General features: G+C 37.3%; 1 protein-coding gene across 3 annotated transcripts; it reads left to right on the top strand.

The window, feature by feature from the left end:
* The first annotated feature begins 2,090 nt into the window (after nt 1-2,090).
* Nucleotides 2,091-20,001, top strand: LOC121410871 (collagen alpha-1(III) chain-like). 3 transcript variants are annotated; one of them, XM_041603220.1, is made up of 10 exons: nt 2,091-2,169; nt 6,861-7,151; nt 8,685-8,916; nt 12,270-12,828; nt 12,865-13,232; nt 13,801-13,971; nt 15,130-15,225; nt 15,859-16,416; nt 17,199-17,266; nt 18,735-20,001. In XM_041603220.1, exons 1-9 carry the CDS (start codon nt 2,149-2,151, stop codon nt 17,225-17,227), a joined length of 2,325 nt encoding a protein of 774 aa, XP_041459154.1. In that variant the 5' UTR covers nt 2,091-2,148; the 3' UTR covers nt 17,228-17,266; nt 18,735-20,001. The 3 variants fall into 3 exon arrangements, with proteins under 3 accessions (XP_041459154.1, XP_041459155.1, XP_041459153.1); XM_041603221.1 differs by having other exon boundaries at nt 12,270-12,810; nt 12,847-13,232; XM_041603219.1 differs by having other exon boundaries at nt 12,270-13,232.
* Nucleotides 20,002-21,477: the final 1,476 nt, after the last annotated feature.

Genomic DNA, 21,477 nt, shown 5'->3' on the forward strand with positions numbered 1-21,477 from the left:
TCGGCAGACTAGAGGAAATAGTACACTCTTAAAACAAATCAGTCAAATTGACTAGACCAGTAGTCAGCTGGGAGCAACTGATATGGCAATCACTGATACTCACATTTCTGACATATATTCTAGTCAGAAATAACTCTGTTCTAATAAAATATGACTAGAAAATAGTCAAATATGACTAGAATAACAGTTGCTCCCAGGCCCAGCTGACCCTATTAACCAGTCATTTTTGACTGATTTGTTTTTAGAGTGTATCAAGTTCCAGCGTCTGCTAATCAAAAGGGACGCTCATAAATACAGCTTCTTCCCTCGAACTACGAAGGATTGGAATGACTTAAACATCGACACAACATTGATAACCTCATTGGACTCTTTCAAATCCAAACTCTCTCAAGAACCTAGCAAGTGACCTGCTTACTTGGTGGTCTCATTTTAGTTGGCGGAGTACAGCAAGTCTGCATATGCCGACTTAACCCAACAGTGGCGGATCCAGAGGGGGGCGCCCCGGGCGCGCGCCCCCCCCCTTATTTTCGCCGGATTTTTTTTTTTTTTTTTTGATGGTTACATTTACTGGATTGGTACAATGTAGTCAATTTCAAGGGCTAGATCTAGTCAAAACTATATTTTAACTTACGCTCATGGCCTTTGTGTTCGCACAAATGCACCTCTGTCATACTGTATTTCAATATGTAAATTCCGGAATTCCAGGGCGCGCAAGTCGATTGGTTGGAAAGTTGCACCACTTGTAATCGGGAGTTGCAGTGCAGTGACCAGTGTGAAGATGTTGGATTGGATATCATTTTTTCCCGAAAATTTGTGTTTTTTGTAACATGCGTTTGTCCGTCTTTATGGCAAATACATGTAAATTGTAAGTAACAGATCGCGAGAGAAAGTGTCAACGATGCGAATGATAATGTCTATCCCCGAGATTATTCTTCACTCAAAGATGAAGCCCTATATCGGGCGCCACGTGCGCAGCATTATCATTCTGCCTTGGTCATGTACGTTTTCACTGAAATGTATAGGTCAGACATATTTGTATTTAATGTAAACTAACTTTTACACTTTCTGGTAGATTCAGAGGCATATTATCCAGGGCGCCCCAACTAAGTTTCGCCGAAGCAATCATTCCAACGAATTATCAAGGAGCAAAATTGTATATTCTCAATCACCAGTCGACCCCACTCCGCGTTTGCTGTGTATAGGCAGCTATATGTCAGCGTAAGGAGCGAAGATTTTATGTGACGGGGGGGGGGGGGGTGGGGGTTGGGGAGGAGAATAAAAATACTTTCGTGCTGGGGAAAAACGTCCCGAGGACACATTGTGTATTGTTAAAAAGTAGAAATTGTGACATTAACCCCCCCCCCTTACCCCATTTTTAATGTTTGATAATCTATAGGTTTGCTGATTACAATATATCTTTAAAAAAAAATTGCCAGCAAAATCGAAAAAAAAATAGTTTTAAAAATCTAGGGGGGGGGGGACGACCTCTCCCGAAATATTTGAGGGAGAACACGTCCCCCGTCCCCCCCCCCCCGATCGCTGCCGATGATATGCGCGTAAACCCAAATCCATCTGACCAAGGAGGTTGGTGGAAGACAGATTTCCCCCTCCCTGATGTGTTCCTCCGCGCACGGTCATGAAGTTACAGTGATTTAAGTGTGCATTTTTCTTCTAAAGGTGCTCTCAAAATACGACTTTTGGACATGATTTTTTTGAAAAAGTCCTTGCCGTGGGAGGGGGGTATCCCCCTCCCACACCCTCGCCGCTGGCGCCCCCCCTATTTCAAAATCCTGGATCCGCCCCTGCCCAAGACAAGACAAGACCTATCCCGTTCTTGATTAGACAAAGTGCTTTGCGCTCGCATTATTTGATTGTTGAAATATCACCCCCCCCCCATTGGCGAAAGCTTGATCGGCCCCTGGCCCTGGATATGATGACTAGTAATATATTTCTATGGATAAAAGATATCGGATAAACGGCTTTATGAAACGCTTCCTTATATCACTGTTCATGGAGCGCCATCTTGCGGTCAAATATTTCGCGTCGAACCATTTGACGCTTGATAGACCCCACTTCACTTGTTGTGTGTAGGCCTACCATTATTGTTGATTTCGGGGGTAATTGACGAGTTTTCACATCAAATCAAACATGGCGATGGGCCGAAATCAGGTATGTAGACTACATTTCTTATAAGTTATGTTATGAGGTGTAAGTACGTTGACAATGTGTCAAAACTGATGTCAAGTTAGTCAACTCAGCTCAGCCTCAGGCTTGTCTCGCGTTCGGTACGGTACGGTCATGACGGTACAGGGCCGGGGCCGATTGCACGAAAGGGTCTTTGCAAGGACCGTCTTTCGTGTCGCCCATCTTTTATGATGCGCCATGTGAAACGCATTTTAAATAAATCATCTGCAAACATATTTCATTCGTCCGTTAGAATAAACGAAATATTTGTTTATAAAATGATGTGATATATCATGAAATTGTATAAAATTTGATTTAAAAGCAAGCTAACGAATCTTATTCTTATCATAAATTTCAGAAACACACCCGCTTATAGCGTATCATAAAAGATGGGCGACACAAAAGACGGTCCTTGGAAAGACCCTTTCGTGCAATCGGCCCCAGGTATCAATCAGGTTACGGTACCGGTATCGGTACCGGTACCAAACCGTAGGATGGGGGGTCGGGTGTCCGGACACTTTAATTTTTTGAAGCCTTCTATTTTGTCTGTGGATTACACTAAAAATATGAATTCATTACTTGTAATCATTTTCTATTTTGTTCTTTATAATATTTCCTAACATTTTGTACTAAAAATTGATGAAACTTCGCTTGTAAATTTTTCCAAATGACACTAAAATTGATCGTCCGGACACACAACCCGTCCGGATACACAACAACTGGGTATACGGGACTGTATGTATAGACCCCCCATCCTACCACTCATTCTCAGTTGTGACGTGTGACAAAATAAGGATGGCAATGTTTGGCTTATTTTCCCTTTTTGTTTGGGACAAATGCTTGATTTTTTTACACTCACAGTCACAGTTTCCAAGTTTCCATTACCGTACACCTATTCGTCATACAACTTGGCCCTTACTAAGCGGGCCTTACCTTAAGTAAATTTGATTCTTTAAATTATTTTTTCTTAATTAAAAATGGAGATAAAAAAAATGAACATTTTCTTGCCATTTTATTTTCTACCAATAGAGGGCGTACACAAAAATATGCCCAAAATTCAGTTTTGTGAGCGCTCTAGTAAATACAAAAATTATTCCCAAGTTACTAATGAAAAAATAAAATGCAACTGTATGTAAATTAGTAATTTTGGTCACAAAAGTGATATTTGGTTGCAGTGAACAAGTGCACGGTACGGTATACCCAGTTGTAACCTAACCCAGGGAACTCCCGCCCGCGTAGCGGACGGGAGCCCAGGACCTTACCGTGTAATTGACCATACTCACAGGACTAGCGTGATTGATGGTCTAAATATTTCTCCAAATGTGAAAAGAGAAATTATGCACTTACCATGATTGCATGGATGAAGGTCTAACGAGTGGCAGTTTTCCTGACATCTGGGCACAGACTGGAACCTCAAAAAACGGAAAGTTCTGTCCTTCTCTCCCCCGTCTCGATCGGCCATTTTGGTTAAGAATTGCCCACTGTGCGGGCGGGAGCTCCCTGGGTTAGTTGTAACCCAGGGAGCGCCGGCCCCCTATGCGGGCCGGCACCCAGGAGCTTACTGTGTATTTACCCATACTCACGGGAGCTTGGGGGCTGTCGATCTGTATCATGTTTGGGGACTGTTTTATTCTCTTGCGAGGGATCTTTTTAATTTTTTAAAATTTTATTCTTTTAGTTTGGGTGGAGGTCAGAGGCGTAATGAGACTTAAGTTTTCAGGGCATACATGACAAAAGGGCAAAATAAATTTTAAATTAAGTGCTTGAGGGAAGCGAGCGAGCCAAAAATATCTTTTTAATATATATATATATCAATTTGTTATGACAGATTTTGTCATGATGTTTAAACATATATCGAAATCAGGTGCAAAAAATGATTTATCTACTCAAAAGGCTATTTTTGGCTCGGCCGCTTGACTCGCTTCCCTCGTAAACAGCATTTTGAAAGTAATTTAGCCCTTTATGTCGTGTCTTGCCCCGAAAATCAGGCTTGTCTCGCGTTCGGTACGGTACGGTCATGACGGTACAGGGCCGGGGCCGATTGCACGAAAGGGTCTTTGCAAGGACCGTCTTTCGTGTCGCCCATCTTTTATGATGCGCCATGTGAAACGCATTTTAAATAAATCATCTGCAAACATATTTCATTCGTCCGTTAGAATAAACGAAATATTTGTTTATAAAATGATGTGATATATCATGAAATTGTATAAAATTTGATTTAAAAGCAAGCTAACGAATCTTATTCTTATCATAAATTTCAGAAACACACCCGCTTATAGCGTATCATAAAAGATGGGCGACACAAAAGACGGTCCTTGGAAAGACCCTTTCGTGCAATCGGCCCCAGGTATCAATCAGGTTACGGTACCGGTATCGGTACCGGTACCAAACCGTAGGATGGGGGGTCGGGTGTCCGGACACTTTAATTTTTTGAAGCCTTCTATTTTGTCTGTGGATTACACTAAAAATATGAATTCATTACTTGTAATCATTTTCTATTTTGTTCTTTATAATATTTCCTAACATTTTGTACTAAAAATTGATGAAACTTCGCTTGTAAATTTTTCCAAATGACACTAAAATTGATCGTCCGGACACACAACCCGTCCGGATACACAACAACTGGGTATACGGGACTGTATGTATAGACCCCCCATCCTACCACTCATTCTCAGTTGTGACGTGTGACAAAATAAGGATGGCAATGTTTGGCTTATTTTCCCTTTTTGTTTGGGACAAATGCTTGATTTTTTTACACTCACAGTCACAGTTTCCAAGTTTCCATTACCGTACACCTATTCGTCATACAACTTGGCCCTTACTAAGCGGGCCTTACCTTAAGTAAATTTGATTCTTTAAATTATTTTTTCTTAATTAAAAATGGAGATAAAAAAAATGAACATTTTCTTGCCATTTTATTTTCTACCAATAGAGGGCGTACACAAAAATATGCCCAAAATTCAGTTTTGTGAGCGCTCTAGTAAATACAAAAATTATTCCCAAGTTACTAATGAAAAAATAAAATGCAACTGTATGTAAATTAGTAATTTTGGTCACAAAAGTGATATTTGGTTGCAGTGAACAAGTGCACGGTACGGTATACCCAGTTGTAACCTAACCCAGGGAACTCCCGCCCGCGTAGCGGACGGGAGCCCAGGACCTTACCGTGTAATTGACCATACTCACAGGACTAGCGTGATTGATGGTCTAAATATTTCTCCAAATGTGAAAAGAGAAATTATGCACTTACCATGATTGCATGGATGAAGGTCTAACGAGTGGCAGTTTTCCTGACATCTGGGCACAGACTGGAACCTCAAAAAACGGAAAGTTCTGTCCTCTCCCCCGTCTCGATCGGCCATTTTGGTTAAGAATTGCCCACTGTGCGGGCGGGAGCTCCCTGGGTTAGTTGTAACCCAGGGAGCGCCGGCCCCCTATGCGGGCTGGCACCCAGGAGCTTACTGTGTATTTACCCATACTCACGGGAGCTTGGGGGCTGTCGATCTGTATCATGTTTGGGGACTGTTTTATTCTCTTGCGAGGGATCTTTTTAATTTTTTAAAATTTTATTCTTTTAGTTTGGGTGGAGGTCAGAGGCGTAATGAGACTTAAGTTTTCAGGGCATACATGACAAAAGGGCAAAATAAATTTTAAATTAAGTGCTTGAGGGAAGCGAGCGAGCCAAAAATATCTTTTTAATATATATATATATCAATTTGTTATGACAGATTTTGTCATGATGTTTAAACATATATCGAAATCAGGTGCAAAAAATGATTTATCTACTCAAAAGGCTATTTTTGGCTCGGCCGCTTGACTCGCTTCCCTCGTAAACAGCATTTTGAAAGTAATTTAGCCCTTTATGTCGTGTCTTGCCCCGAAAATTTTAGTCTCGTTACACCTTTGACCTCTGCCCAAACTAAAAGAATAATAAAATCTATCAAAAAAATAAATAAATAAGAAAGATCCCTCGCAAGAGAACAAAACAGCCCCCAAGCATGAATTCAGATAGGTAACTCGCGCTTTATCGCTTCCTCCTGCGATGTTTTGAAATATTTTTCTAGTGTGAGAAATTTTTCACATGGTAAGGTCAAAGGTCATTTTCAGGTCAATGTTGAACATTCTCTGTACTCTCTTTCTCTGTAACCATAAGTCACTTTTCAACCAGACTTGGGGGACCTGCATGCTAGTGTTATTGTTGCCATGATAATTGTATTTTTTTTTGTCAAATTTCTGTGTGAGCTGTATATATCGCAATGATGGATGATGCGATGGGTTCGGGGATACATGTGCTCGGCTGCGCGACCCGCCGAGCATCTCTAGTTTATAATCTGAAATGATTGATACTTGTCTAAAAAAACCTCAATTACACACGTGTACACACACTCATAATCGCTGAGAAGCACTTCCACTATCATTTTCTCGCTAGCATAGTGGACATAGTGGAGTTTTTGACTGCAGTACCTTCGAGGTGAGTTTGAGTCATGTAAAAAAGGGAAAAGAATATAATTTAAGAATCAAGGTTTCGAGAGTAGATCCGTAAGCAAGTACTTGTCAATATCCTTTAGTTTTTTGGTGGGGGTACGTATAGAACTCTTTCCTGTTTTGCTATGTACATGCATTTTTATTGTATTTGATTTTAATTCGCTTTATTTTTGTCACTCACTTTATTTCAGGAGTTTGATAATCTGTACCGTGAAATTGATGAGCCTGTAGAATCAAGGAAGCTGTTCTTGGGTGGACTCAGAAGTCAAAGTTCAGAAAGACACCTTTATGAAGCTCTCCTCCCATATGGCCACATTTTGGAGGTTCTCTTTGTTCGTGATAAAAATGGCAAACCCAAAGGATTTGGTTTTGTTACTTTTACCAAATCATACATGTTAGAGGCGGTATTTGCTGACCATCCAGACAATCGCATCATTGTGGATGGAAAGAACGTGGAAGTTAAGAGATTATCGGAAGGCGAGGTAATGAAGAATAAATATCCTCTTTTTCATTCAACGACAAAAATTTATTGGTTATTCTCAAATATGATACTGTATAAGCTGTTATTGTTGTGTGGGTGAAAATGTTAGGACCCCAACAATTCACAACAAAACTTTGTACGCGAAAATAACAGCTTATACAGTAACTGTTGTTGAATGCTCTTTTTTTTAGGAAAGCCATCTAAATATCTTATACTAGACATGAAAATAATTTACAAGTAAGAAAAGAAAGAAACAGAATCTTTTTTGCGTCATCTTAAAAGGTCAAATTAATGTGATTTTTCATTCATGAATGTGTGAAGAGTGATACTAAGTGCATGTATATGTAACAAAAATGATTTCTTTTATTTTTATTTGTAGTAAGTTAGGGAGTTAAAGAGACATAAATGTATTTTTCTCTAGTAAGTGAAATCACTGAAAGGTTTGCAAAAAGCTCTTATTTTTGCGTGCAATGGTAAAATGTTCAAAAGTTTAGTTTTCATTAACCCTTTGAACCCGATAGGCCGGAATACCGGCCTACAGTCACGTGACTTCAAAATGGCAGGTGATCTTTTTGAAATGACGCCATCTTTCTCGTACGTGTAGCAAAGCGTGTAGGAATATTTGGTCGATAATTTCAGTCAAGATTGGCAATGGTTTCGGAAGGTTTCGCATAAAAAATGGCCCAAATATGCCACTTTTCTGGGGTTGCTCGTGTCGTATGTGCAGTGATACATGGTGTAATGCACGGGGAGTCACATGCTTACTATGGGGAAGCAACTGATATATCTGACTTTGGTAAAAACAGTGAGAGGTTTATAATCTACCATTGCCTTAACCTAAAATAATTAGTTTTTCTCTTAGAATTTTGGATATATTGTCAAACAATTTAGCAGAGTATAAAATAAAAATGTGTTGTGTGATATTTCAAAGCTGGCTGATAAAATGAAAAAATGCGGGCAGCTTAGAAAAGGCTGTATTTAACAAATATATCAATGATGGCAGTTTTATATTGTCTGAAAAATAGTCTCCTGGTACCTATGAAGAACTTTTTAGAGGCAAAAGAAGATTGCTACCAATGTTTTAACTCTAAAATCTAGCTTGTTCTGAGCTGTCATCAAAATATTTAAATCTGCAAGGATACAAGGTTTTATCAGCAGAGCCTCTATATGCAATCTAACATCTTGTATGAACAGATGAATTTGCAATAAATATTTGTAAACTAAAACATTACGGTCCTGGACAAAATTGGAAAAATGGGTATGTGAAAAAAATTTCAAGAAACAATCTTTCTTTATAGCTGTTGGAAATAAAAATTGGTGCATAATTCAAAGAACCTGTACTTAGAACACCAAGTGAGGGTGGTACATGTAAATGTAATGAACAGCAATTTTAAAGAATTGGTCAATAGAAGTATGGGCACTCCATGAATGGTAGAATGATAGTCTACTATTGTTCATGAAATTTTATTTTTTAAGAATGCTTTAATAAAAACAATATGAGGTTAATTCCCAGTTTTTGATGCTTTTCTTTTAGCCCAGCCGCTCTAAAGCAGCTATGTTAAAGGCTGCTGTGCCTAATGAGAATACAACACGGATCTTTGTCGGAGGTATCTCGGAAATAACCACTGAAGAAAACTTGAGAGAGGGATTTAGTGAATATGGGGAAATCATAGAAGTTGATATCCCACCAAATGAGAAGACTGGAAAGGCACGTGGTTTTGCTTTCATTACATTTGCAAGCAAGGAGAGTGTGGGAAAGGTTGTGGGTAAGTGTCTGGTCATTTTGGCAGTCTTGGACTATTGGCATCTAAATCCCTATCTGACATTTAAATGAAGTAGTTAAAAGCTTAGAGTCTTGGAGAAGTTAGTGTGTAGGCTTTTGTTAAACTGGGCATGTACATGTAACACAAAGGTTAGAGATTAATTTTAAAATAATTCTGATTCAGTCTACTGAGCAAAATGCACATGCAACAATGGTCTCTGTGATATGCCATTTCATAATTAATTGCTAATCTTTGTGTTACAGGACCTAGGGGGCCATTTCATAAAGCTGTTCATAAGTTAAGAGCGACTTTGAGAACGACTGGTGATCCTTTCTCACGCGCTAAACATTCGCCAATGAATATACCATTTACCACAAGAAAGGATCACCAGTCGTTCTTAAAGTCGCTCTAAATATGTAACTTACGAACAGCTTTATGAAATACTCAGAGATACACTGTACATGTACGACAGAATCGGTAGTCTGGTGGAAGTCATATATTCAGTCATTAATATTGTCATAACTACTTTATTATCTCTATAGCGCTCATAAATACATATTATCCCAGTACATGCAAAGATCAGATAAAATTCATGACAGGGTCATAAATTTTGTCATTTCTTTTACAGTACTATGATGTCCTGATACAATGCCGACTAGATATTTCAAGCAAGCAATGAAATAATTTCTCTATTAGTTTCACTCATCATCCTCGACTATTTTCACAATCTTTTTTCCATGCTACAGGTAGTTAATCTCTACAATACAATACTCTATAATATGAAATCAAGTATTGGGTTATCTGTAAATTCTTCTGGTAGAAAAGATTGTTTTAAAATTATAAATACTTTAGAGCAAGTCAAGCATAATGATAGTAAATAATGATACATGTGACTTACAATGTATTCATTGCACAGCTCTGTTGGTGCTCCACAGATGCTTCTTTGGTTTTAGCTTAGCTGCCAATGAAGAGCTGGAATAATCCTAAGCAATTCTGAAAGATAGCTTTGTACTTAGTGGGATATGTGGTGAATTAGTATAATGTAGACCAATATTTACATTTATATGAATTTTGAATAATTTAAGCAAATAGTACATGTAGATCAGAGTAAATTTCCAGTATTCTCGGCCTAAAATTAGTGGATTGGAGCGATTCATTAGTTCATCCTTAAATTAGTTCGTACCCTTCTTTTACCTACACAGTACAAGCCAAAAGTTTGGGGCCACCCTCAGATTTAAAAGACAATCATACTTTTATAACATTGCATTTTGCATATTATTAGCAAATGTATTGGTACTGAATGGGCTATGACAGTTTCTTCGCGCAAGCGTGTTTCCAACTGGTTTTAACTGCGCTTCTGGGAACACCCCAGTCAGTTTTCATAATATTCAGTTTAATGCATACCTTTTCATTTTTAAAGGTATGCATGTGATTTCAATTAGCAATTTGTCTGAGGCTTGTCTGACATGGCAACACATGATATATGCAAACTGGATTCTAGCAGGTTGAAGGTTTGCATAGGGGCATAAACAATTGCTGAAGTGGTTTATGCAGTATACCATTATAAAGGGCTGAGATAATGGTGGATAGAGGTAGAATAGAATGGAGAGGCAAGAAAGTGGAGGTTAGAAGGGACAGTATCTTTCTGAAATGAGTGTAGCCTTAAAGAGGATTGTTAACAAGAAAGAGTGGAAAGATTGAGCAGTATTAAAGCAGGATCATAGGCTTGAGTAGAAACCGGCGGAGTTGGAGGGGGGAGAGAACATTGAGAAGATGAGAGCTGGCTTGAGTTTGAATTGAGTTAAACATGTAGGCCCGTATTCTGAAGTCAGGTTTAAAGTTGTGTGGAAAGCCAATTAGAGCATAAATACCTAACAGTAAACATTCAGTTTATTAACTCATATGACACCTAATTTGTTCATAATTATCTGGGAATGATAACTTAAGTATTTTCTTCATTATGAAAGCAAAACGAAACAAAATACTACACATAAGTAATATAAAATATAAACTTATTTTTGATTTCTTTATTACTTGGCTTCCCATAATTTTAGTACAGAGTTAGACTGTGGTCTAAGTTAAACCTGACTTCAGAATACGGGCCATTGAGATGAGACTCAAGCAGGTTGACTGTCCAATTGACAGGTTTACTGTCTGCATGTTGACATATTATTTCTTTCTATGTCAGACAAGCCCCTGACAAGGTTGTCAAAAACAATTTTGCATTAAATATATTGCAATTTTATGCATACCAAAAAAATTTATGTATGTTTAAAATTTAAATATATTGTGAAAACCGACTGGGGTTTGACAGAAGGGCAATCAAAACCAGTTGGAAACATGTTTGTGTGATGTAATGGAACTGCCATAACCAATTCAGTATCACTATATATGAATGAATGTGGAATGGAGTGATCTGTATGATTTTTCTTGTAAATATGAGGATGGCCCAAACTTTTGGCCTGTACTTTAAGTATTAAGAAATGTATTTTTCATGCTTTGTTTTTCCCCCTTAAGAATTCTTTCTTTATGTCATGTGTAAATATACATCAACATGTAGATGTTTTACCACAATTTTAACCCTAGTAAGTCAAGGGGGCCTGATTCAGCCCCCCTTGCCATTTTTCGTGATAAATCTGCCGTGCAAAATTTTTTGAGCATGTCGCTTTGCTGACTTTTTACTTTCAAGTCTCGTGCAACTTTTGAGACCTAAATCGCGACTGCCAGGTACACAGTTTTGAAATTACGCAAGATTTCGTAAATGCATAGAGACCCAAAATTGCTCAAAAACGTTAATTTGTGTGCAAATCCAATACAATAGTATTTTTAGCCAAAATCCATAAATGTATCATTTTTCTTCCTTTTATTAAAAATTAATGTCATCTTGTTTATGGTCAAAATAAAGTTCCTGACATTTTATATTGAAAAAAACAAAAAATACATAAGAAATATAAAAACAATATTATACATTAGAAAATAATTAATTGCGATGTTGAAATTTGTTGAAAGTACATGATTTGATTAAATTCCTATAAAGATTCTGCGAAACAAAAATTAGCATTTTAGGGGTATTATTCAGTTAAATAGAGCCAATTTGATTTTACACATAAATTAACATAATGTATTAGCAGTGAGGTTTGATCTTACAGTTTTATAGATTATGCCATGGGTAACTCGCGTGCCAATTTGTTGCGATTGCATGATCGACAGCTGAGATCATAAGAGGGTTCCCCCGCCATGTCTTCTTAGGCGTCAAAAAAAGCTCAGTCTAGGATTAAGGATAATGAATTTTGTATTTAGGTGAACTTCCATGTGCATCTTGATTAATTTCTCCAACTCTTTTCTTTTACTTTCAGGAATGAAGTATTTAAATTTCTTTGGGCGGAAAGTAGAGGTGAAAAGAGCCATCGAAAAGGAGAAACTACAGAGAGACTCTGTACCTCCTCCACCAGCACCTTCACCTAAAGGCAAGCCCGAGGGAGCAAGTAAAGGAGGGCAGGGAGGTGGGCAAGGAAGAGGAGGAAAAGGGGGAGGGGGGAAAGGAGGAGGAGGGAAAGGAGGAGGTGGAAGAGGAGGAGGTGGAAGAGGTGGTGGTGGTGGCCGTGGTGGCCGTGATGGAGGGCGTAGTGGCAGAGGCTTTGGAGGAGGAACAGGCGGAGAAATGGGTGGTGATAAACAGAGACATGATGCTGGTGGAAGAGATCTTTGGAGAGACAGCATGAGAAACATGTTTGATGGTCCTGAACAATTTGGACCTGAAAGAGACTTTGACCAAGGCTACAGAAGGGATAGACCCCCTTTTGACATGGGACCTGATAGATATAGGGGTATGGGTCCAGATGGGCCAATGGGACGAGAAAGGCCATTTGGACGAGAAGGACTGATGGGACGGGAAAGGCTGATGGAACGGGAAAGGCTGATGGAACGGGAAAGGCTGATGGAACGGGAAAGGCTGATGGAACGAGAAGGACCAATGGGACGAGATTGGTCAATGGGACGAGAAAGGTCAATGGGGCAAGAAGGGCCGATGGGGCGAGAAGGGCCGATGGGACGAGAAGGGCCGATGGGACGAGAAGGGCAGATGGGACGAGAAGGGCCGATGGGACGAGAAGGGCTGATGGGAATGGATCGTGGGAGAATGATGGACAGAATGCGAGACATGGGACCAGATATGCATCAAAGAAGATCACTAGGACCAGATATGCCTGGAGTTCCAGGGGACCTGATGGGAATGGGCTCAAGAGGACCAAGAGAAGGGAGAGGTATGGAGCGAGCAGCAAGGGGAGGACAAGGATTGAGAGACATGGATAAATGGGATGGTAAGTAAGTCATGTATGAGTAGCCGTCACCTAAATTTTCCTTTGCACAGAAGACATATGTTTCAATTTAAATTAATGTTGGTTTGAAGACAAACAAGAATGAATGTCACTTGTAAATTCCATTGCCTTTAGATGTAACATTTGCTATAATCACCAGCAGCAGCATCACTATGCTCATCATCCTCATCGTCATTAATATCCACCATCATTGTCATCATCAATATTAAAATAATTCTATTTAAAATTTTTCACAATTTCAGACTGAATTAAGTCCACAAGATGATTCCTGCAAAAGAAACAAACATAGTCAGATTTATAATGTTAGTGTTCATACATAATCACAAAATGTCTAAAATACTTTGAATACTGTACATGTACCTTTCATAATAAACAGTAAAGATGTATCCATCTGTGAGAGCCTATTACATTAAAGTGTACGGTTCAAAATGCTTGATTGCTTACATCTACTGAATTAAAGATGGTGCAGGTTTTTTCAAAATCTCTCATAACATCATACAATAATAAAATGATGGTTATTCCTGAAATTATTATTCTTTTTTGTGTACAGAGGCAATGTTTGACGGTATGCCCACAGACGAAATGTTTAGAAGTCAGTTTGGAGATGGTCCCATGGACTTCCCTGGTTTCCCTGGAGATGGACCACCATCTCGTCCTGGTGGATCAGGAGGAATACCAGGAGATTTCAAACAAGAGATGAGTGAAGTAGAAAGGGATCTTGGTAATTATATCTGTTGAGTTTAAACTCTATTATATATTATTGAATTATTATCTTTCCTGGTCTTCCAGGTTGCATTTACCCATCCATTTCTTACTTACTAATGGCTTGAATAATGCCTTCTATGCACCAAGTGCTTGAAACATTAGCTGGACATAAAGCTGGGGTGCTGTATATTTTGCCTTTGAATGGGCAACTAGGTAAACAAATGCTTTATTCTTCTTCTCTTCCTCCTCCTAATAATAACAATTAAATGATGATTATAATTTGGTATTCATTAAGTATCAGGTTTCTACCAATATCAATAATTATTCCAAGAAATATGATATTAGATGCTAAACCAAGGCATTTTTTCCTGAAAGTTGATGGTAATGAAGATTCATTTGTTAACTATTTGATAAACTATAGTTTTGATTGGCTGAGAAGAACTGTTATTGAGATTACTGTAAGTGAATTATAACAGGGAGCTTACCAAAGTACATTTTGGACAGAAGGCAAAAGAATGTCAGACCAAATACATGTAAAGAGATCTTCCCACACTTGGCCCTAATCCTCTTTTTAATTACAACAGATATGTTTTTTTACATAGGGTTCATTGGGACTACTACAGGGCACCAAATTGGTAGCCAGCCAAGAGCCAGCTAATTGAAACAGTGTGGAACTTTAAAGCAAATTTCCTGCATAAATTACGCTTAATTTAGCGCGTACCAAGCACGTGTATAAAGCATTCCATTGCTAATGCGCACTTTTGTCACAGTGCGCCAAATTGACGCCTGTTGCCATAGTTAGATACGCTATTTTATTCATGAGTCAACTGTTTGAAGAATGGACTCATGAATAAAAACTGTGGACTCATGAATAAAATAGCATTGATAACCACGGCAACAGGCATCAATTTGGCACACTGTGACAAAAGCGTCATCAGCATTGGACATGTTTTATTCACGCACGCGATACATGCTAAATTAAGCATAATTTATACAGGAAATCTGCATAAACCATGGACTCAACCGTGGGTTTTCAAAACCACCTTTGTGAATTCGGGCCTAACTGTTGTGTTGAAGGCCCATGAGCAAAATGTCCTAATGAAATTCAGCGTTGCAGCATTACAGTGTGCGTGTGTTTACCATTCCCAACACTTTCCATATTTTACAAATACAGAAATCTCCAAAGCCAAGATGAAGGAGTACTACAAAACCATGTACATGTGGAAGCTCAAGTGGTATCAAATGATGAAGACCTGGACAGCAGCCAAAGGTACAACAATCTGTTCCAGATCAGGGGCTAAAATTGCCCCTAAATTTATATTTCCATGCAGTTCCTAACATAAAAACATTGATGACATTTTACTTTTAATCAATTTAGTTATATACTGATAGGCAGTGTGCTCATGAGATAAGGCATTGCATACAGTAAATGCAAATTAAAGGACAAACATACTGAACTCTTATGCAATGCTCGCCCCATCCAAAATGGTTATTTTAGGATTTTACTTATATTTTTTACCAATAGTTCATGTGCTGTTAGTATCTATGAGAGGTGCATTCCTCATTAGAACACTTCAACAGTGAACCAAAAATGATTCAAGATAAAAAGTTTATCCTAACTTCACCTCATATGAAGTTGTTCTGGGTTCATATTAACATATCAAGATTCCTTATGTTAAAATGACAGATATCAGTCATTATCGACGTATCATTTGTAACTTGAAATTAAGAATGGTACACCCATTCAATTTTCAAAGCAATTTGATATAACTTACTCATTGAGATACTGTAAGGTTGGAGAGCTCTCCATAGGATCTGAATTTTACTTAAATATTACAAAGTACTGTAAAATGAATTTGATTTCTATATTTCTTATTTCCTACTTTGGATTGATTACGTGTAGCTGCTGTTGCTGCAGAGGTAACCGTGAATAGCATAACAGCAAGTCCTTCTAGAGACCCCCTTCCAGCTACCAGCCAGCCTCAAGGTAGTTCCTTTGGTGCTGTAGATGGGATATGGGGTCAAGCCCGGGGTCAAGCCCAGAGTCAAGTAGCTAGTCAGGCTGCAAATCAAGCTACAGTTCAAGCTCCGAGTCAAGCAAGTCAAGCTCCAGGGCAAATGCCTGGTCAAATGCCTGGTCAAACACTTGGGCAAGCACCTGGTCAAGCACCGAGTCAGGCACCCCTTCATCCACCAGGGGTGGCACCAAGTAGTGGCGGAAATGAAGACCCTTACAGAGCTCCGGTTGACAGTTTTGGAGGTAGAGCTGCTGGTAATACTGGCAGCAACTTTGGAAACCAAGGTCAAGGTCATCCATATGCAAACCAAGGTCAGACTCCCAGCTATGGGAAACAAGATCAAGACACAAGCTTTGGTGGTCTAGGGTCAAACTATGGCAACATGCCTTCAAAGTATGGTCCAATGAAGACGGAACCTGCTTACCCTGGCTCTTCATTTGGAGGTAATAACCAATATTTTCTGCAATAGTAGTTGAAATATTAGAGGATAGTGAAAATAATTTAACCTGTCGAATAGTCACTGGGGGCTTTATTGCCCCTCAAAACAATTTTTTTCTTGTAAATCCTCTTTTCATTTTTTTTTACCGCACTACATGCTGACTTTTACTTTCAAATCTTGCACAACTTTTTGGACCAAAATTGGGATGTGGATACATGGTTAAAAAGTATGCAACATTATGTAAATGCATGTCAGACCCCAAATAGCTAGAAAAAAATGTGATTTTATACACAAAGTCAATGCAACATGCGTTTTCAGCTAAAAATCAAAATGAGTTATGTTATTTTTGCTTTTATTGATAATAAATTTGATGCTTTTAATAACCAAAATGTTTCAGGCAAATTTTGTCAAAAAGTAAAAACCCCACAATTTATATATTTTTTAGTTACTATTAAAAAGAATGATGAAGGAAATGTATAGCAGTAACATTTGGACTTATGTCACATTTGGCTACCCTTAAGGCTAAATTTAACTTTTATTAAAGATCATGAAACCAAACCTGACTAAAGGAATATCGTAGAATAATATGTTATAATAATAATTCTATTATTAAATCAGTGCTGTTAAAAAGTTAAGCGATTCCATTGTAGACCTGTATTTCCTTTCAGTGAATAATAATCATGGCAGGAGAAATTTAGACAATCTGAACTATTCTTGGAAGATCACATGTTTGTCAACTAAAACAAAATAATGTATTTCCCATTTATTGCCATATTTTTTGTACAGGACCTTATGGGGGAATGCCAGGAATATGAGAACTGTATGTGTTGAAGAATCTAAGAAACAAGTCAAAGGTAAGTATCAGTTTGCTTCCAGATTCCAATAAAAGAATTTACTTTTGCATCCACAGGACAAACTTGAAGATATATATTTTGTATTGTGGTTAAGTTAAAGGTGTACAGCAAAGTTAATGATTGGCCTGATTACCAATGACGGGTAGTGACATGGCTCCATTTTCATGTTTTCAGACTTTGATGTTGTCTTACAATGGACATCCAATTTGTCTATTGCCCCTATTATTCTTGTGGATCAGTTTTTGTTTTGGGATATCCAGTGGATGGAAATTTAAATTAAAGGGAAAATTCCCCCGATGAGAAATTGGTTTTAGTAAAAGGATCATGTAGGCCAGATGCTAGAAGTACTTTTATACTCAAAACAAAAGTAACAATAACTAGCAGTGTCATTAAGAAGTATTTGTTCTTTTTGTAGCTGTGGGATGGATATTGATTCATTTTCAAACATGAAGCTAGTGGGGGTTGGAAATTATTATTAGGGAGAAATTGATGTAATCAAGCTATCTAGTTTGAATTATGATGTATTTTAGTTTTACTACTCGGTTTTTATGGCTGTCACTGTTTATGGTCATGTACAATATTCTATCAAAATAACTGTACACTCATAACACTAATAGCAAAGCTATTAGCCCTAGTTGTTTCATATTTTAACTGTAGTCTGGTAAATATAGGTCTATATTCTAAAAATAACACATGTAGACTTGGATCAAATTTGTGTCACTCCAAATGGCAATTTTATTATTCCACTACCACAAAACCACTCTATCAGTGTTAACTCAATCAGCAGAATTTTATGTGCTGTCATTTATTCTTTCAAGCATGTCTTGGGAATATATTTTCCATATAAATGCAGAGGCCCTGAAGACCAATCGTAGAATGTGATATTTTGCACATTTGTCACTACTTAACTAAGAACACTCAAGCAAGCAATGCAATGTCTAGGTGAAAACTATGAGGATAGTGTGGATTCCGATTAGAGCAGCAAAGTTGTTTAACTCTTTTGGTGCCGGTTGCATAAATATTTTTTGTTTATCCATAATTTCAAAAAAAAAATTCTTATGCAATTCTGAAATGCTTATTTCTGGTTGTTTGAAAATGAAGTTTTACCGGTACTTGATTTCTTTGTTTTGATCATTTTAGTGCAACAGGCATGTCTATGTAGGTTATTGTCATCCTAACAGTGGTATATCACTCTAAAGCCAAAATCATTATTTAATCAGAATTCACATCCGGCAACTTTATGATGGTTAACCTTAATGATACTCCTCTCAGTCATTCCCTTCATCTATAATTCTAGTATAGTTTCCAATGTGAGTTGTCAAAAGGAATGTTACTTTAAAAGTACAAATAATGTGTAAGATCACATTTAGTCCTTCATGTAATTTTTCCTATTAGCCTGTGACATTATGAATGCAGATCTTCACATATATATTTGTCAATCTCCATAATTTTTTTCTTCACCTCACAGATTGTATTATTTTAGCCTTCCAGTCAGCCTACTCTTTAGTCACTAGCCACCTATTTTGAGTACTTTACTGAGTACTTGCCTTGAGATTCCAGCTACAACCTGTGACCTAGGTGATCACAACACTACAGCATAGTGCTGTTATTCATGGTATTACCACTAGAATAGAGCTCTTCGTGATAGGTCTATGTGAATACAATGGTATCGTCAATAAAGGATCCTATCACTTTTAACTTAGTTATATTTTAGATGAGTATAGAATTGGGGCAAAAAGTTCTAGCTTTTGATTACTTCTGATTGAAATCCAACCGGCCTTGAGTTGAAATGAATTTAAGGTTTTCAAGTGTGAGACCTGTTTCCTGTATCATGCAGTCAATGTTAATATTATATGTAGTATATTGATTGCATTATTTTCATCAGGTTGTTAACTGCAGGACACTTGACTTCAGTGATTAAGTTAACATTAGGTTTACTTGATACAAGGTTAGTTTAGGTGTGACATCCAAGACCCCAACTTGAACTTTAGCACATATATTCCAAGTAAAATTCAAGACTTTGACTATGTGTTCTAGTGTATATATTTATTTGCTAGTGCTTATTTGTTATACCTTGTTCTTATAAAAAATGAATTAGTCTAACTGAATGTTATCTTCATATGAAATCTAGTGTAAATCCAAACTAAAAAAAAAACATTTCAAGGTCTTATTTACAAAATTTGTCGCAGAAGGTGAAATGACTTGACATTACAACAAGCCACATATTTGACACATAAATATGTGGACATTGTATGTATTATAAAGTTATGATTTTTGAATTTATTTCAAAAAGCATCTGCATGTAGACATGTATTTTCTCTTTCTGTTGAAAGGTAAGGTTGGTTGTAAATAATTATTTGCTCTATCCATAACTTACTATTACTATGTAAGCCCATATGATGCAAAAATTATTTAATACATTTTGTGTACATCTGCTTTTTGTGCAAACATGCACTAAAAATATGTACATGTAAGCCCTCTGGAGCTCATATTCTAGACTAGCAAGATGTACAGATGTAATTTTTGTAGCCATAGACTTAATCTTTTTACATTCATTAAAGAATATTCTGTCTTTTCTCTTGGTGTTAATTTAAGAAATCATGGTTGAAGATTTTCTAGCACTGGTGAAAATGTCAAAACATTATTTTAGAACGATTTGAAAATATGATCTGGGTCCTTAGTCTATGATCAGTTCCTTGTGACTGGCCTATATTTAGTTTATCAATCGTTAAAAATATTAATGTATATATATGACTTTTATTGAATTCTCAACTAGGCTATTGTTGAATATATGATATACCCTGCTTTTAGTTTCTAGAAACTTGGATTGACTTCACATGTATTGGCACTGAATCAATTAGCTTTTTTATTTGCTAGAATGATAAGAATGTTACAGCTATGGATGTGACATTTCTGTTTTCCAGGCTTAGACAAATTAATTTTTAGTCTTATGTCCATCATGTGTCCTTAACCTTCTACATCTTTTAAATAATGTACATAAATGGTACCATATTTGCAAGGAGGTAGGGGGATGATTTTGTTGGTTTCAGATGTTATCACCACACTCAAGATAGATAGCAATAACAATCATTATCAGTAATGTGTCATTAACCAAGTACTCCTTGTGATACATTGTGATAGTATACAAATAATGAATGTTTATGAGTGCAATGGACAGAATACTTCATGAGGTGAAAGATTAATGATCCATTCAACGAGGCCTATCCAAGTTGAATGGATTATTCATTTTATCTTTCACTTCATGAAGTATTCTGTCCATTGCACGAGTGAAAAAAACTTTCATTATTTTGTTTATATGACACATAAAAATTGATATTTTTTTGTTCATATGAAATTTATGAATTTCGATGCATTAAAACATGCTCATGCCGTGCGAGTTCGGTCTGTTGATTGTTACGTCATTATAACATGCGCAGTGCTGGTGCCTGCAGCTGCAGTTTTGGTGTGCGCGTGCAATGGACAAAATCGTATGGATAAAAAATTGCATGATGAATGGATCCAAAATTGCACGGTTGATGACGTCATTGCAAATTGGGCTGAATGAACGATATCAAACAACCAATCATTCACAAGGATCTATCTAGGTGTCATATTAATTAAAAAATTAAAATTAATTACAATAGGCGATTGATGAAATGTCACTAGACATCATTACCACTTTCTGATAAGTTACAAGTTTTACAAAATATAGCGCAAACATGCTTGTGAGTGGTCATCAACCACCACTAGCGATATAGGAGCATTCAGACATTGTGGTTTATCATCACTAGTGATTGGTAACATTATCCATGGCCACTGGCAATAAAACTTGAATGAAGGGATACTGTATGTAAAAATATCTGAAACATGACATATTGGTAATTTTTTTCTCCACTTTTACTTATTTTGATAGTAGTAATCAAACAAGAAAATCAATGAGAAAGCCACAATCTCTTCTTTTTTATTAGGCTAGATGTACTTTGTGGCTACAATCAACTTCAAGCTATGTGAACGTTGATTTTAAATATTTTAACAAGATATTATGAGTAAGCCGTTGCCTAATTTGGCCTATTCTAGTGTAACATTTTATTGTCTGGCCAATCCTTCTAGTTTTCTACCACCTAGAGTTTTATTGTTCTACCTGATTATAGTGGTGATTTCTTAAGAGCTAAGTACTAGTAAGTAATGACATTGCAATGAAAATTAGGTTA

This window comes from Lytechinus variegatus, chromosome 3, assembly GCF_018143015.1.
Source record: "Lytechinus variegatus isolate NC3 chromosome 3, Lvar_3.0, whole genome shotgun sequence".
Lineage (NCBI taxonomy): Eukaryota > Metazoa > Echinodermata > Echinoidea > Temnopleuroida > Toxopneustidae > Lytechinus > Lytechinus variegatus.

What these genes read in the sequence shown, in the direction of transcription:
- LOC121410871 (XM_041603219.1), top strand. Translation starts at nt 2,149, where the DNA reads ATGGCGATGGGCCGAAATCAG. An exon ending in AGAGATTATCGGAAGGCGAG is followed by an intron (nt 7,152 to 8,684) that starts GTAATGAAGAAT and finishes CTTTTCTTTTAG; the next exon opens with CCCAGCCGCTCTAAAGCAGC. An exon ending in GAGTGTGGGAAAGGTTGTGG is followed by an intron (nt 8,917 to 12,269) that starts GTAAGTGTCTGG and finishes TTTTACTTTCAG; the next exon opens with GAATGAAGTATTTAAATTTC.